General features: G+C 44.7%; 1 protein-coding gene across 6 annotated transcripts in view; it reads left to right on the top strand.

Annotated features, from left to right (window-relative positions):
- Positions 1–13,879, top strand: part of SNX9 (sorting nexin 9) — a 174,096-nt gene that overhangs the window by 152,076 nt on the left and 8,141 nt on the right. For 5 of the 6 annotated variants that reach the window (XM_057527720.1, XM_028167439.2, XM_057527719.1 and 2 more), the window contains 4 exons: positions 791–880; positions 3,073–3,187; positions 5,053–5,144; positions 6,795–8,465. In XM_057527720.1, coding sequence (XP_057383703.1) covers positions 791–880; positions 3,073–3,187; positions 5,053–5,144; positions 6,795–6,842 — 345 coding nt within the window. In that variant the 3' untranslated portion in view covers positions 6,843–8,465. Of the gene's footprint in view, positions 1–790; positions 881–3,072; positions 3,188–5,052; positions 5,145–6,794; positions 8,466–13,879 lie in introns of those variants that run through there. The other variant, XM_057527721.1, reaches the window with a different exon arrangement.

The raw sequence follows: 13,879 nt of genomic DNA, 5'->3' as shown, positions 1-13,879 counted from the left end.
ATGGCGATGGTAGCACCTACCTGGAAAGGATCTCAGGATCCAACAGCCAATAAAGAGAGAAAGCCCCTGGTGTGGTTCCCGGCATGGAGCAGGTTTTTGTTAGAGCCACGTGGCTTTTACTGGAGCCTTTAGTAGCCTGATTCCAATTATGTTCATAGTAACAGATAACAAGTTTCCTTAAGGGGAATAACCATCTAAGTTGTTTCAAATCCCTAAATTTAAAAACCTTTTTTTCAGATGATGACTTGAAATACATGTTTGTATGCACGTACATTCATGTGGTCATTAACTACTCTCCTGATACTTGTAAAAAAAAAAAAAAGATACATTTTTAGAATTGTGCATACCATAACTATTAAAAATTATAATCTAGAAAAATAGAAAAATTTAAAGTTGCCACTTTTAATGGTTACCACATTTTTCATAATTTTTTTTATTCTCTGCTAAAATTTAGACATTAAACTATATAAGGTCTTATTTGCTTGTATGTAAACGTACCATATTAACTTTTTTTTTTTCTCACTGTTGTATTTTGGGCCACCTCAAAATAGCTAATTTACCAACCAACCTAAAAATTTTCTGTTTTATCATTTTCTTCACAACCTATGATGAGAGTATAGTTCTTGGGGATTATTTTCTTATAGGAAAACTAGGCTGAATGCTTGACACTCAGTAACTTAATGTAGTGCCTGGTGGATTTGGCTGATACAGTCCTCAGATATAACAGTTTTCTCTTCCCTGATTGTCTGAATTCCTCCGCCAATAATAACCAGTCTGTGTCTTGTTACAGCCAAAGAAAGATCTCCATTTCCTGATGGAATGTAATCATGAATATAAAGGTTTCCTTGGCTGCTTCCCTGACATTATTGGCGCTCACAAGGTAACTTGATCATAGAAGTTCACAGACGACATCCCAGGTGAATCAGAACCCAGGCGCACCGCCACCTGCGTGAGCCTGACCCTTCAGTGCCCCCCAGTCAGGAGCTGGTCTCTGAACCCAGCTGGAACGGCTTGGAGTGTTTATCAATAGTGAGGTCCTAACACGTTTAGATACATGAATAGTTTTTTAGTTTCTTTTATTCCGTAAAAAGATTATTTTGAGAGAACCTAAAGTATGATAAATACTCCTTTATGGATATACTTAGGTCAGGTATCAAGCATAATCATCGTGGTGTTTGGTATTCAAGTCAATGTCAGGAATGGTACTTTCCCTCATCAGTGAGACCCTGTGTGCTGTGTGGGCAGGTCCTCAGAGGTCCTTTCCTGTCCAGATGAAGTAAGTTGTTCTGTCCCCGAGCCTGATGAAGGGTCTCCCAATTAAAATCAAAATGGTCGGGCTTCCCTGGTGGCGCAGTGGTTGAGAGTCCGCCTGCCAATGCAGGGGACACGGGTTCGAGCCCTGGTCTGGGAAGATCCCACATGCCGCGGAGCAACTGGGCCCGTGAGCCACAACGACGGAGCCTGTGCTCCGCAACAAGAGAGGCCGCGATAGTGAGAGGCCCGCGCACCGCGATGAAGAGTGGCCCCCGTTCGCCACAACTGGAGAAAGCCCTCGCACAGAAACGAAGCCCCAACACAGCCGTAAATAAATAAATTAATTAATTTTAAAAAAAAACAAAAAACATAATTCATAAAAAAAAAAAAATCAAAATGGTCAATATCAATTTTATATGTTTATATTAATAAAAAGGAAACTATATAATTCCCATCATAAAAGTTTTTTTAAGCTAAATAAAAGATTGGTTTGGGGTGTCCTCAGATTTTGATTCTTGTTAATTTTTCTCTCTCTTTCAAAATCTGTGTACTACTTCATTACTGTGGATATTTTATCAATGGTAGTACTCTAGAGTATTGTGATATACTTGGGTTGATTAAGAGAATCTCTACAAAGGCCCGGTCTGTGATCCTAACAGTCCTGGCAAGTGGGCATTTTAGCATTTGGCTTTATAACTGAAGTATCATGAAGGGGTAGCATAGGTAAGTAAGCTTTGTGCAACTTCAAATAGCTTAGTATAGAACTCAGAACATCTTCTTTATCCACTTATTCATCAGCGGACACTTAGGTTGTTCCCATATCTTGGCTATTGTGAGTAATGCTGCCATGACCATGGGAGTGCAAGATATCTCTTTGAGATAGTGATTTTGTTTTCTTTGGATATATACCCAGAAGTGGAGTTGCTGGGAAAGTAGATCTTAAAAGTTCTCATCACAAGAAAAAAAATAGTTTGTGACTCAGGGAGGAGATGGATGTTACCATACTTACCATAGTAATCATTTTGCATTATAAATATGTATCAAATTCATTATGCTGTGCACCTTAAACGAATACAATGTTATCTGTCAATTATACTGCAGTAAAACTGGCGGCGGGGGGAGGGGGGGATAAAATAAATAAAATGAAAATGAAAATCTCAGGAAAAATCTGAGAACAGTTAGCATGTGGTAGGAGTTTGTGCCTGCCACCCGAGTTCTAGGCGGGGAGCCTGATTAATGCTCTGCAGACAGTGCCAGCGACCAGCGCGATGAGACTGGTGTGGGAAACGTTCGGCAGCTTTTACACCTGTTTCCATCTAAGTATTAATTTAAAATTAATTCAGTGCCTCTTACAGAAATCACAGTAAAGCTTATGATCAGCGCACTTAGGCACCAGCTTATGAAATACTCTACTTTGTAACAGAGACACAGTGCCCCGGCGCATATGCTAGACTCACCTGGGTCAGATGACTTCCTGAACCTAGTGCCTGTTTTCCCATCCTGTACTACTCGTATCATGGCAATGGCTTATACGTATTACAGAAAGAGAGCGCTGTTTAGTTTTCTGCTCTGTGGTAACATAAAATTGTAGCTTTCAGCTAAGTTATATGTGGCAAGAATAGCAACATTTTTGTTTCCAAGTGACTTACAGGAAGTTACATATAGATGCTTACCTTATGTTCTTATTTTGTGGGGACATTTTCCTATTCAGTAGCAAGTCAATTATAGAATATGTTAATTTTGTTATATTTTAAACTAATAATTGATCTTTTTAGATTTGTTTTATTGATACCACTGCATTTTGTATTTATTTTACAGGGAGCGATAGAAAAAGTGAAAGAAAGTGATAAACTTGTTGCAACTAGTAAGATCACCCCACAGGACAAACAGAACATGGTGAAACGTGTTGGGACAATGTCTTATGCTTTGCAAGGTAAGAAGGAAAGGTCTGTGGCTAACTAGTAGAGGTTTTTTTCTCAGCAAATTTTCTATCTTCCTTGCTGGAGAGAAACTCAAATGTGAACAGCAGTTAAATTAATAAGAACTGATTCAAAATATCTTCATAAGCCTGTTGGTTGCAGGATCCCAGTGTTAATGAAAAGCTGTAATATTTATTTACTTTTTCACGCATTGACGTGACCTAACTATGAATGACAGCTTGATTAAACCTGTACATTTTTATTATTTCTTGGAGACCTTGAAGATTCCTTTCATAACCTTTAATATCAGCCCCTATCCAGATTAGATTCCAGCGTTCAGCTTTCAGCAGCATGTAACTTCCAGGCCCCAAGACCATAGAATGTGAAGGGAGTTTGAACATAGCATTTTTGGCATAGTTTGACTGTTAATAAAGAGAAAATATTAATGTTTTGAGTGTTTTCCAGCAGATAGGAGCAGTGAAAGGATTTTTCCTCTTTTGGTGGATGGATAGAACATACATGGGCAAAGGAGGAAGGGGAAGGATGTTCCAGTATGAACAAAAGCACACAAAATAATGGTACCAGATTAGGTCATTGGCCTTTGGGAATAAAACACACTTGGAGAGTATTAGGGGAAAAATTCTGGTGATTGTGGAGGGCCTCGAAAGCCAGGCAGAAGAGTCTAGACTTGCTGTGGACATTAAGAAGACATTAAAAGATTTTGATGGAAAAACGAAACAAACAAAAAAGCACTGCTCAAGGGAGAGGGTTTGCTAGTGACCGGGGCCAGGGGAGGGCGGGTGCAAATTGGGGACTGACGTTAGTCGGACAGCCCGACCGGAGACCTGGCTCCTGCCGTCTGAGATTTTGAGAACCCGAAGAAGATGAGGTGCTAGGGGAGAGAATGAGGGGTATTTGCGGGCTTTTCTAAAGGACATCCTTCAGGAGTAGGGAAGGTGTGGGAGAAGGGAAGAATGTGTGAAAGGCATCCAGAAGTAAACAGGGAAGCCTGACTGAAGCTTTGGGCTTTGAAGGGTTTTAAACGGGGAAGTTGGTTTTGAACTTGTGTTTGGGGTTATCCAAATAGATAAGCGAGAAGCTTTGTACAACTTCAGATAACAACATAAAACTCAGAACAGTGAGCTTTTTGTAGGAATTTATGCAGGCAGTTGGCCTTGTAGGTGTGGAGTATAAGGGAAAAGGTGGGGTGCGAGGGGGGGAGGCAATGAGGAGCCCTGATAAGGAGGCGTCTCCAGAGTTGCTGTTGGGGTGAGGGTGCTGAGAGGAAAAGCTAGAGACGGGATTCCTTTGCTGAATCGGTGCATTCAGCAAACAGGAAGGATGGGCGTGTGACCCTCTGCCTGGAAAGAGCCTGAGTTCTGGCAGCCCTGGGGCTCAGTGGCACCAGGCTCCACTCTGAAGAGGGCCTTGCTCACGTCTCACTCCTCTGCCCAGCTTTTCAGAGTCCCTCAGGAGGCCTGCCTGGGCAGTCTCTCTGCAGGAGGGGACGTGGCAGCCCGCGGGCGCCTCGCTAGGTCCACTGTAAACAGACTTGACGTTCTGAACTGCAGTCATCTGTAGACGGTGAGACCAAGTCGGTGTCCTGCTCAAACAGTCCTCGCCATTTGGGTGATCATCCGTATTGGGCTTCCTAGGATTTAACATGCCAGTCAGCAGTAATCGTCCATCTACTGGAAAGCGTTGTTTGCCATTAACCGTTCAAATTGTTTTTCTAGGCTCTTTCTAGCATTTTGTCAGGAACTGGCACGGGCCAACCAGATTAAATCCGGTTGATGATTAATCATAACCGAGCAGAGACACCAGTTGTGGTCGTTTGAAGTCCGGGGGGCACTGACTGATGTCTTGGTTTTGGTTGTAGCTGAGATGAATCACTTCCACAGTAACCGGATCTACGACTACAACAGCGTCATCCGCCTGTACCTGGAGCAACAGGTGCAGTTCTACGAGACGGTGAGTGGGCGCTGCTGCCGGGCCTCCGTGCACACGGGGAGGGCAGGGTTCCTGCTCACATACGCTGACCCTGTGAAGTTAATCTGCATGTATTTTTTTTTTAATTTATTTATTTATTTTTGGCTGCATTGGGTCTTTGTTGCTCTACGTGGGCTTTCTCTAGTTGTGACGAGTGGGGGCCACTCTTCATTGCGGTGCACGGGCTTCTCATTGCAGTGGCTTCTCTTGTTGCGGAGCACGGGCTCTAGGCACACGGACTTCAGTAGTTGTAGCACGTGGGCTCAGTAGTTGTGGCTCGCGGGCTCAGTGGTTGTGGCGCCCGGGCTTCGTTGCTCCGCAGCATGTGGGAACTTCCTGGACCAGGGCTCGAACCCGTGTCCCCTGCATTAGCAGGCGGATATTTAACCACTGTGCCACCAGGGAAGTCCCTGCTTGTATTTTTTAACCCTAACTAATAAACCAAAGGAGGCTAAATATTGAGCAGGGTTTTTTCCAATCTCTTTTAATCAAATCCGCCTTTTCCTTTGAATAACACTGGGTTAAAAGGGGGGTTGTTTTTTTAAGAAGAAGAGTATTGGATGCTGGTTGTGAGGCCCCAAGAAGCCCTTATTGTGTGGTCCCTTTCCCTGCCTCCAGCCCCTCTGTGCGCAGGGAACTCTGTGAATGCGATGAGGTCACCCTGCCGTCCCTGCCGGCTCTCAGCTGGGGACGGAGCCTGGCATCGTGCAGGGCAGCACAGACTGGCTTTGTTTGTGAGCGAGGTTCCTGCAGAGGAGTTTCAGAAGGAAAACGAAAACGAGAGGGAGGGCGAAACCTTAGATATTTTCACTCAGGAACCAGTAATGAAAATGTTCACTTTTGTACCTCTGCATAGCAATTTTGTTATTTACCAGAGTGTACAGAAAACAAAGATCTAGCATGTTTTGAATAAATGGAAACTCAGACATCCGAAGACAAGTTCTGTAACTTACACAATGACCATGTGTTGGCTGCCATGTTTCTTACTAAGTTTTCCACTGTTGCCATGGTGTCATCTCATGTATGTTCAGGGATAATGATAGGCCAGCCCCAGGCCCACATCCACGCACGCGTCATCTTATCTTTGGGTGGACGCTGCCGCACGTGTCTCTCCAACGGTCATTCTTGGAAGGGAGCTGTGGCTGACGTGCTCTGTGCGTATTGTCCATTGCGTGTCGGAAACAGTTGGTTTCAGAGACGGGCTGAAGGTGCATCCTGTCTCCACACTGTGTAGCAGCAGCGGGGCCTCGTGGGGAGCCGCTCGTCCGCCGAGTCTCAGGAGTTCACAGGTGTCCGCGAGGGCAGGGGCGTCTGGGCCAGCGCGGAGACCGGATCCCCCGGATGCCTGGCGGACAGGCGGATGGTCTAGGAACGACGCTGCACAGCGTGGCAGCAGCTGCGCTGCGGGAAGGAAGGAGCGGGGCTTCCTGCAAGCCGGGCACCACCGCGACCGGGGTTCAGGAAGGCCTCTCCACTGCCCGGAGGCTGGGTTGGTGCGGGAGAGACTAGGAGCGTCGACCCGTTCAAGGATTTGAAACTTCTGCCATGTTTAACTCAGAAGACATGGAAATAATAGAGTGCCATGAAGTCACGGTGGGAGAGATGTCTCACAGTTGTTCTGTTTTTCACCAGATTGCGGAAAAGCTGAGGCAGGCCCTCGGTCGCTTCCCGGTGATGTAGGACAGAACGAACGTGAAGAAACGCCGAAGTGCTTCCTTCTGACTTGGGGCAACGCAATTTAATTTTTTCCCTCCATCATCCAAAAAGAAAGAAAGAAAGAAAACCAAAAAGAAATAGAGTTGGAAAAAACTGCATTTCCTTTATTAAGCGCCTAAATGCATCAGTTCTTTAGGGATAGTCTTTTGTTCATTTCCACATCCATTATTTAAACCAGTGGAAGGAAATTGTCTATTTTTGGAAAGTACTTAAAGTTGTCAGAATTTTGAATGGAAAATTAGGGGTTTCCCCCACTGATATTTTACATAAAAATGTAATTTATGAGTCACCCACGATCTTCCAGTTCTTACCCAATGTCAGATAATTACTAATTGCTTTCTTAAAAATATGAAATATGCCAGAGTAAAAAATATATATGTTTGTATATTTTTATAACTCTTTTCAGCCCTTTGGGATTCCTGTCTATTTAGGAAGATCTACATGCCTTTCGCTGAGATATTTATGACTCAAGTGCTTACATTTCCTGGAGAGAGAAAGCAAAGAGGGGCTCCCGGGGCTGCGGCACCTCATGTGCCCGTGACGCACATGTCCCTTCAGAGGACAAAGCTTGGCCGAACCCCAGGATCAGAGCCCCTGCGCCCACTACCCTGAAGTGCCGTCTGCTGGGAGGAGCGCCTCCCTCCTCGGCTTCTTCCCGAGCCCCGGTAGGGCTGGAAGAATTCACCGAGAAAGCTGGGGACGCCCTCTGCCTCTGCTCGTGGGGAAGGAGCGGCCGCGCTGACCCTGCGCCCGGGAGGGCCGGCCCTGTGGGCAGACGCTCCTCCCGAGCTTTCCACTTGTTTTTAAGTCTCGAGGTGTTCAGTGAGACCTTGTGAGAAATGCCGGGGAAAGCGTGATTTGCCGCTTGATCTGATTTAGACTAGCGGGCCAGTGGGAATTACCTGAAAAGATGAAACACAGGTGAGCAAACCTCTCCCGGCCCCCGAAATGGAAGGAGTTTAGGGGCTGAGGAGGGTGGCAGCCCGCATAATGTGCGGTCATCCCGAGCTTTTACGTTTGAGAAAAAGCGCAGAGCGATGTTATTCCTGACTGTACCCTAAACTGCAGACAGAATTTTCCTGATCACTAGTACTTCCCTTAATGGCAGGCGTAAAGCCAAACAGGATCTTTGCAAACCGTCAGCATTAAATCTGGACACTTGCAGACACGGTCTCACTCCCGCAGATGTCGGCGTCCTGCACAGCTGCCTCACTGCATCCTCTCCCCCTGCTTTCACTCTTCTGACCTGACAGTTACATGATAGAAAATGGAAATTTCGGGCCAGCACAAATAAAGTGAAACCAAAAAATAAATAGCAGAGGAAATCAAATGAACATGAATATGAGAACTTCTTGTTCTTCAATATCACGGGTTTTTTGTTAATGTTTTATAAGAAATTTTCCCTACTTGATTTTCCTTTTATAAAATCTCATAGAACAGTGTTTATGTTACAGCCATTTAATATATGTACAAATTGTAAAGAATATGTATAAATGTTTTACACAAATGTAAGAGCATGTAGAAGCCAACATATAAATAAATTGTTAAAAAACTGTACAGTAAATTCTCAAGCACTTTTTCAAAACACTTTTTGGTGTTTTCGTGTGGTTTTTTTTTTTTTTTGATAATTGTTTCTTGTTGCCGGCTGCTGAAAAGAGTGCAGGTAATGAGTTTTGCCCCAAAACGTATTTCTCTTGACATGAATTAATAATGCTAGTTCCTTAAATCAGAGTTATCAACCCGGGAAGCATGTCACAGTCACCTGGAGAGCAGTAAGAACAAATACTGCTGCCCAGCGTGTTAGGGTTCTCTAGAGACGCAGCACCTATGGGGTGTGTGTATTCATTCTTTACATGAGGTTTACTTCTCTTGATACTCCATATCTTAATTCTGTGATGTAAATTCCGTCACCTTGTCCTTCAGGGGTGTCCAGGGAGGGGCTGTGGGTCTGCAGCTGTCCACTGGGGGGCGGTGTCCGCACATCGGGCAGAACCCAGGCCCCGTCTTCTCTTCCCCGGCCGCTCATGGCGGGGAGCTCCCCGTGAGGCCATGGGTGCGGGCTGGGAGGAGGAGGCAGTGTCGCGGGAGCGGGGACCGTGGCATTTGGCCACTTCCTCGTGTAACTTGAGCCTTCAGAAGGGCCTTTAGCTATCACAGAAGAGCTTTAATTATAGAATAATTTATAATTTTTATAAATCTTGACAATGTAAAACTAGTAGATAAATGTCTGGAGAGAAGAGGTAAAGGCATGGTGGAGGAAAAGGTCAGTCCACTTGTTGATCGTGTGACACTGGTTGCCCATCCCCAGAAGCACCAGGTCCAGGGCGTCAACCCCCTGTAAGGTTTGCATGTGTTGAGGTCACCAAGAAACACACAACTCACACAGGCTCTGGATGGAATGTAAAGAAGAGACAGAGTAAGACCAGCCTCAGTAATGAGCGTTGGTCCCCATGACCAGTGGGAGATGGTCTGTACCCGCCCCTCGCCTGCAGCAGGTGACGGACTCCAACGCTCCTTACTGGGAACAGATGGGGCAGTGGGACCGGCCAGGCGATTAAGCAGAACAAAGGAGTACACGCCAAGCCCGGAACAGGCTAAGATACTCCTGAATAAAGAGGTGGGCTTGCCCAAGCCGTGAGGGCTCTTCATCTCCATGTATGGAGATGTTCCAGGCTCACGCTTTCGTGGCCATGCAGGAGTGGAAAGACTGTGCACGGGAGACTGCCTTTCCCCACGCTCCTGGTCCACATCCTCAGTGGAGGGACTCGAGCGATCCTGTCTTAAAGGTTGGGAATCCAAACTATGAATGTCCATTATTTAAAGTAGTAAAAGCACTCAAGTAACTATGTTTATGGTTGAGTAATTGCTGAGTGGAACTAATGACAATAATGAGGAAGGAAGGTACTTTTTTCCTATGTGTGTTTCTTTTTTTCAGCCTGTTTGATTTAAAATCCTTTTCTCCAAGAAAGTAAGAAGAATTTGAGTTCCTTTCTCAAGGTTCTCTTGCTCTCCAGCTGGCTTTGCCAGCTATGCCAAGAATGCAGAGTCCTCACTGCTTTTTACCCAGGCTGATTGTCACCACTGTTTGCAGCAAACAGCCTTGGTGGATGAGGTAAAGGTCTTCTAGGAAGAAGAGCAGGTGTTCCCACTGCTTGCTATAAAATGCGGGTTTCCCAAGCTCCAGGTTCCTTTCCACGAGAAGGCATCCCTCGGGCGCCCCCTAGTTGCCCCTGATGGACTTGCAAGGCGGGGAGGGGAGAACCAGCCCGTGAGCTGAAGCTCCCCGCCGCCGGCTGTGCCGCTGGAAATTGAGTTACCCATTGTCTCTGGTTCAGGGGTTTCATTCTCCTGCGGGCATCCATGAAACAGCAACAGACTAACTAATTTGCTTGTAAATAGAACAAAATCAAATCCCAGACCCAGCAGTTACTTCTGTAAGAAAACTTTTTTTTTAATTTATTGAAGTATAGTTGATTTACAATGTTGTGTTAATTTCTGCTGTACGGCAAAGTGATTCAGTTATACATATATACATTCTTTTTCACATTCTTTTCCATTATGGTTTATCACAGGATATTGAATAATAGTTCCCTGTGCTGTACAGTAGGACCTTGTTGTTTATATATTTTATATACAGTTGTTTGCATCTGCTAACCTCAACTCCCCAGTCCATCCCTCCCCCACCCCACCTCCCCCTTGGCAACCACAAGTCTGTTCTCTATGTGAGTCTGTTTCTGTTTTGTAGATAAATTCATTTGTGTCATATTTTAGATTTTTTTTTTTTTTTTTTTTTTTAGAAATTCACGTTCTTTTATTTATTTATTTATGACTGTGTTGAGTCTTCGTTTCTGTGCGAGGGCTTTCTCTAGTTGCGGCAAGTGGGGACCACTCTTCATCGCGGTGCGCGGGCCTCTCACCATCGCGGCCTCTCTTGTTGCGGAGCACAGGCTCCAGACGCGCAGGCTCAGTAGTTGTGGCTCATGGGCCCAGTTGCTCCGTGGCATGTGGGATCTTCCCAGACCAGGGCTCGAACCCGTGTCCCCTGCATTGGCAGGCAGATTCTCAACCACTGCGCCACCAGGGAAGCCCTGTGTCATATTTTAGATTCCACATATAAATGATATCATATGGTATTTGTCTTTCTGACTTACTTCACTTAGTATGATCATCTCTAGGTCCATCCATGTTGCTGCAAATGGCATTATTTCATTCTTTTTTTATGGCTGAGTAATATTCCATTGTATATATGTACCACATCTTCTTTATCTGTTCATCTGTCAATGGACTTTTAGGTTGTTTCCATGTTTTGACTACTGTGAATAGTGCTGCTATGAACATAGGGGTGTATGTATCTTTTTGAATTATAGTTTTGTCCAGATATATGCCCAGGAGTGGGATTGCTGGATCATATGGCAACTCTATTTTTAGCTTTTTGAGGAACCTGCATACTGTTTTCCATAGTGGCTGCACCAATGTAAAACATTTTTTTTTAAATTTATTTATTTATTTTTGGCTGTGTTGGGTCTTCATTTCCCTGCAAGGGCTTTCTCTAGTTGCGGCGAGCGGGGACCACTCTTCATCGCGGTGCACGGGCCTCTCACTGTCGCGGCCTCTCTTGTTGTGGAGCACAAGCTCCAGATGCGCAGGCTCAGTAGTTATGGCTCACGGGCCTAGTTGCTCCGCGGCATGTGGGATCTTCCCAGACCAGGGCTCGAACCCGTGTCCCCTGCATTGGCAGGCAGATTCTCAACCACTGCGCCACCAGGGAAGCCCCAAAAACATTTTTAAAAACAAAGAATAAGAAACCCAATCAAAAAATGGGCAAAAGACCTAAACAGACATTTCTCCAAAGAAGACATGTAGATGACCAATAGGCACATGAAAAGATGTTCATCATCGCTAATTATTAGAGAAATGCAAATCAGAACTACAATGAGGTGTCACCTCACACTGGTCAGAATGGCCATCATTAGAAAGTCTACAAATAATAAATGCTGGAGAGGGTATGGAGAAAAGGAAACCCTCCTACACTGCTGGCGGGAATGTAAATTGGTGCAGTTGGGAACAAACTGAAGTTTTAGGAAAGCAGAAGGAGATTTTTTTCCCCAGCTTTATTGAGCTATAATTGACATATAACCTTGTGTGAGCTTAAGGTGTACAACGTCATGATTTGATATGTGTATATATTTGCAAATGATTGCCAAGCTTAGTAAGGTTAGTGAACACATCGATCACCTCACATAGTTACAATTTTGTGTGTGTGAGGTGAGAAGTTTTAAGATCTACCCTCTTATATAGCTTACATATATATAACACAGTATTTCAACTGTACCCATGCTGTTTGAACGCTGTTGACAATTCAAAGGCCAACAGTGGGCGAGGTTGTCTGAAGGCCATTAAACCTCTGTGGAGAAGATTTTTTAGCTTCTGAGTCAAGAGTAAGTTCAAAGGTCTTTAGGTGGGAATACACATCCATATCTTAAGCCAAAAAAAAAAGTTGTAAAGTTCAATTAAGCAATCAGTTTGTAGGATTTGCAGAACTCTTTCGGGGGGAGAGAGAGAGAGAAATGTGTGTACCATGAACCAGGAACCTGGGCCATGCACGACCAACTGCTTTTAAGTTTGAAGCACTGGTGTTTTTGGTTTTTGGGTTTTGGGTTTTTTTAATGGTGAGGGCTTCTCACCTGGCTCATGTCTGGGAGCTGCCCTGCAGAGGGGGTGCCTGGAGCAAAGTTGGGGAGGCCCAGGGGGTGGGATTGGTGGTGAGTCGTCAATTCCAGAGAAAAGCCACTGACATAACTGAAAATGATGTTGGTTCACCAGAAAGCCAGAGTCCTGCACTTCTCTGGGTATAAAACAGTGTCGGGGCATGTGGTGGTGAGCATGGACACGGCGGCCGCCCATGGTCAGATGCCTGGGCCCAGAGGGAACACGTAGCCCCGCCACTTCTCCTGAGAGCATCAGTTCTCAGTCATAGGTAACATTGCCCTCGGGAGACATTGGCAGTGCCTGGGGACATTTACTGAGGACTTACTGTCATCTGGTGGGTAGAAGCCAGAGCGACTGCTGAACACCCTCCGATGCACAGAACAGCCCCCGTGAAAAATTATCCACCCAAAGTGTCAACAGTACCCAAACTGAGAGGCGCTGCTTTAAAGCAAACAGACAACTGTGATTTGCTTGGGACCGATAGGCGTTTTCAGGACACACAGAAGGCACTCAACAAATGCATGTGGATGAGGATAAAAACCTATTATCAATAAGATCTAGGAGTGCCCAGGGTAGTGCTGGAGTAGAGCGTGCCCAGAGAGGCTTTAAGGCTGAGAACGCAAAACCTGGACCAGGAAGCAGCACATGGGCTAAGACTGAGCTTCTCCAGTGGTTCTTTGCGGGTAAGACAATGAGTGATCTTTATATAAGATTATATTTTTCTGAGTTTTTTAACAATGATCTTGTATTATAATTCAAAAACATGTAATGAACCACATGGTGGCTCTAGCTAACACTGCTGTACGATATACAGGAAGGCTGTCAAGACAGGAGATCCAGGGAGTTCTCATCACAAGGAGAAAATTATTTTCCTTTTTTCTTTTATTTTCTTTTTATCGTATCCATATGAGATGATGGATGTTAGCTGAACCTATTATAATCATTTCATAATATGTGTAAATCAGGCTGTATACTTCAAACTTATACAGTGATGTGGATCAATTATTTTTCTATAAAACTGGGAAAATGAATAAAAATTTATTTGACATTACTAAAAAAAATTTTTTTAAAGCTGTTGGAATGATCTAGTTTCCCAAATCATCTGTTTCCTGGGCATTATTAGTACCACCCATTAGAACTGGGCTGATTCTCGCTGTATGTACAGACCTCAGTTCATCTGCTAGTTCAACCTTGTGAGGGAATCATCAAAAATTTGAAGACCTTCCTCCTGGTGAAGGAAACCCTTGGTAACGTAAAGAGGTCTGACTTGTGAGTCGGATCCCTGGGCTGTG

The sequence above is a fragment of the Balaenoptera acutorostrata genome, chromosome 14 (genome assembly GCF_949987535.1).
Source record: "Balaenoptera acutorostrata chromosome 14, mBalAcu1.1, whole genome shotgun sequence".
Taxonomy (NCBI): Eukaryota; Metazoa; Chordata; class Mammalia; order Artiodactyla; family Balaenopteridae; genus Balaenoptera; species Balaenoptera acutorostrata.
This window is presented reverse-complemented; position numbering and strand designations above follow the sequence as displayed.